The sequence below is a fragment of the Camelina sativa genome, chromosome 11 (assembly GCF_000633955.1).
Source record: "Camelina sativa cultivar DH55 chromosome 11, Cs, whole genome shotgun sequence".
Lineage (NCBI taxonomy): Eukaryota > Viridiplantae > Streptophyta > Magnoliopsida > Brassicales > Brassicaceae > Camelina > Camelina sativa.
The window spans coordinates 7,366,392-7,369,238 of NC_025695.1; the positions used below are offsets into that span (position 1 = coordinate 7,366,392).

The 2,847-nt window shown below is 36.5% G+C and overlaps 1 protein-coding gene across 1 annotated transcript in view; it reads left to right on the top strand.

Moving 5' to 3' along the window:
* LOC104727715 (UDP-glycosyltransferase 79B3-like) overlaps positions 1,340 to 2,847 on the top strand; it is a 6,301-nt gene continuing 4,793 nt past the window's right edge. The window contains exons 1-2 of the mRNA XM_010446795.2: positions 1,340 to 1,755; positions 1,828 to 1,854. Of these exons, the coding sequence (XP_010445097.2) occupies positions 1,474 to 1,755; positions 1,828 to 1,854 (309 nt within the window). The 5' untranslated portion in view covers positions 1,340 to 1,473. The remainder of the gene's footprint in view (positions 1,756 to 1,827; positions 1,855 to 2,847) is intronic.

Genomic DNA, 2,847 nt, shown 5'->3' on the forward strand with positions numbered 1-2,847 from the left:
TGAAATGCAATAAAAATCCCAAATATTAATATAATTTTAAAAATTGAAAACAACGTTAAATATATATAATACTTTCTAAATTAAAATATAAATCAAACTCTTACAACACATATGTGATATAACAATATTTGATATTGGTGGGAGAGGAGGAGAGAATGATTACTTATAAGATGATAATCCAAATTAGATAATGGAGATGAATTTTTAAAAATAAGAACAATGTAAAATATATATCATGTAGTCTATAATATTAAAATTTAGCATTACAATTTTACAATGATATTTCATTTGGTTTTTTGTAACCCATACAACAAAAATAAAAAAATCGAATGTGGAAGAGAATGAAAGAAGTGAAAGAGAATGAAAGAATGTGAAAATGAGAAAGTAAAAGAATGTCAATATGAGAGAATGAGAGAATACTTATTTATATAATAAGAATTGATGAAAGTTACATTTAGAATTATGAGAGTTACAATTATAATTTATTGTGTTTGAATAAAACTGAGTGGTAGAATATGATTATTGCATAATTTATTTTATTTTCAGTTATAATTTTATTTTAATGTGTTAGTTAAATGTATTGTGTTAATTGAGTCTTAAATATTGTTTAAAACAATTAAAAATTAGAAATAAAAAAAATAGAAAGTATTAAATGAAAATCAACCAATAAAAAATAGCAAAACTATGATTATGTGTTAGTTGGCTATTTAATAACTGGAAATAGTGATTTTGTCAACCTTTCTTTTTTTGTTTTCCAAGCGTTATCAATGTAAAAAAAGAAAACAAAAATACACATAAAAAGAAAAAGACAAAAACAAAAGACACGAGAATTTAGGTTTGATGCTTTGTTTTCCTAAAGTTACATATATACTTGACAAAGTAATTATAAATATTTCAACTGCTTCATAAGAAAGGTTAACTTAAAATTTATTTTTTGAATTTTGTATAAAGATAATGAATGCTAAAGACCTAACAACACCCCACCAAGTTTGATTAGTGACACATGCTACTGTTGCTACACCGTACCATTGGATCCAAAACTATGATATGGACCGAGGCTCATTTATGGACCAATCGACTGCGACATGTGTGTCTACGCCGGGCTCAATTAGTACGATGCTAAAAACAGGACACAAAAACAAAAGACTTAGGTCAACTACGCATGTGCGACATGTGGCCTACTATACTACAGCCCACCATTTGCTACTACGCATGGGGACCAAGCATGCAAGACCAATCGACATGTCGCAAATCAATATCAGTTGCAAGAAAAAAACAAAAACAATAAAACTAAAACAAAAAACAAAAGAAGTAAATAATTTTTGAGAGAGCACAGACAGAGTGACATTGGCCGCCATAGATTTTTCATACCAACCTTGGCTTATATAATATAGCCCTTTTCGTCTCCAAATTAAGCAAAGCAGAGATACAAAAAAAAAAAAAAAAAAAAACGAAAAGAAAAAAAAAACATAGATGGGTGGTTCGAGGTTTCATTCACTTATGTATCCATGGTTCGCAACAGGCCATATGACTCCGTTCCTTTATCTTGCCAACAAATTGGCTGAGAAAGGTCATATGGTTACTTTCTTGCTCCCTAAGAAAGCTCTGAAACAGTTAGAACATCTCAATCTGTTTCCCCACAACATTGTCTTTCGCTTTGTCACCGTCCCTCATGTGGATGGTCTCCCCGTTGGCACAGAGACAGCCTCTGAGATCCCGTTGTCAACAAATAATCTCTTGATGTCCGCTATGGATCTCACATGTGATCACGTTGAAGCTCGTGTGATCTCACACGTGATCTCACACCTATGCAAATAATCTCTTGATCTCACACGTGATCAAGTTGAAGCTGTGGTGGAACAGGTACTTTCGGCGAAAAAAAGGCGCGTGAATTTCAATTGCCCCCAAAAAACTCTCTCTCGACTCAAACCTAGAACTTCGGCAATTTCAATTTCGGCGACGCCGCGTCGCCAACTACTCTCCTGTTTCTCACAGGCAAGCTTACTCTCGTCCATCGTCAAATGGGCGGGCGCATGAAGTTTGTTTCAGATTCATCTTCCATCGACATCGCCGCTCCAGATCCTCGATGGCCGTATCTGCATAGGTGGAGGCAGAATTCTTCTTCCTCTACGGCGAATCATCTTCCTTTGTCATCGATGCAACCTTCAACTCTTGGACCAGTGCCGAAAATTGTTAGGTCTGCTTCACTCGACATCTTTACTCAATCTTCTCCGTCAGATTCAAACTCATCTGTCTCAGACGAGCCAATCAAACCAGTGGTGATTACTAGTTAGATAGCTGCTGTGGCTATCGACTTGTCGCTAGAAGAGTCTCAGTCTCATCATCCAGACTCTGTTTTGCCGCCATTTCAAGAACCCGTTAAAGGACCTACGGAGCCATTGGCGGTTTCTTCTCCTTCTTTGTCGCCTCGACAAGGAGCTTGGGCTAAGCCTTTAATGATGCTTTCTTATCCAGAAACATCATTGATCTCTTCTGAGAATGCAGCCATTACTCCACCAAAGTATTGGCCGTCTTCGAAGGAAACTCAAGTCCAAAGTAAAGGGCTGCTAGGAAATGAGAAGCATGCTCGCTCTTTTAAGAATGTGTTGCAGGGCTCGCAAACTATGGTGGACAGAATGGAGGATGATCTCAGGTTTCCATGGGCGGCTAAGATGAATCCAACTTCACGCAATCTCTACAGAGCAGTGGAGCCAGAATACTTACCGGATGGGACTCCTAAGGTTACTATACCGCAACATGTTCTATTAAAGGGACTAGAGAATCAGAAAGAGTACATAATATGGCAGTTCTATAGATGCTTGCCTCCACCTGGTGGTCTAATATATG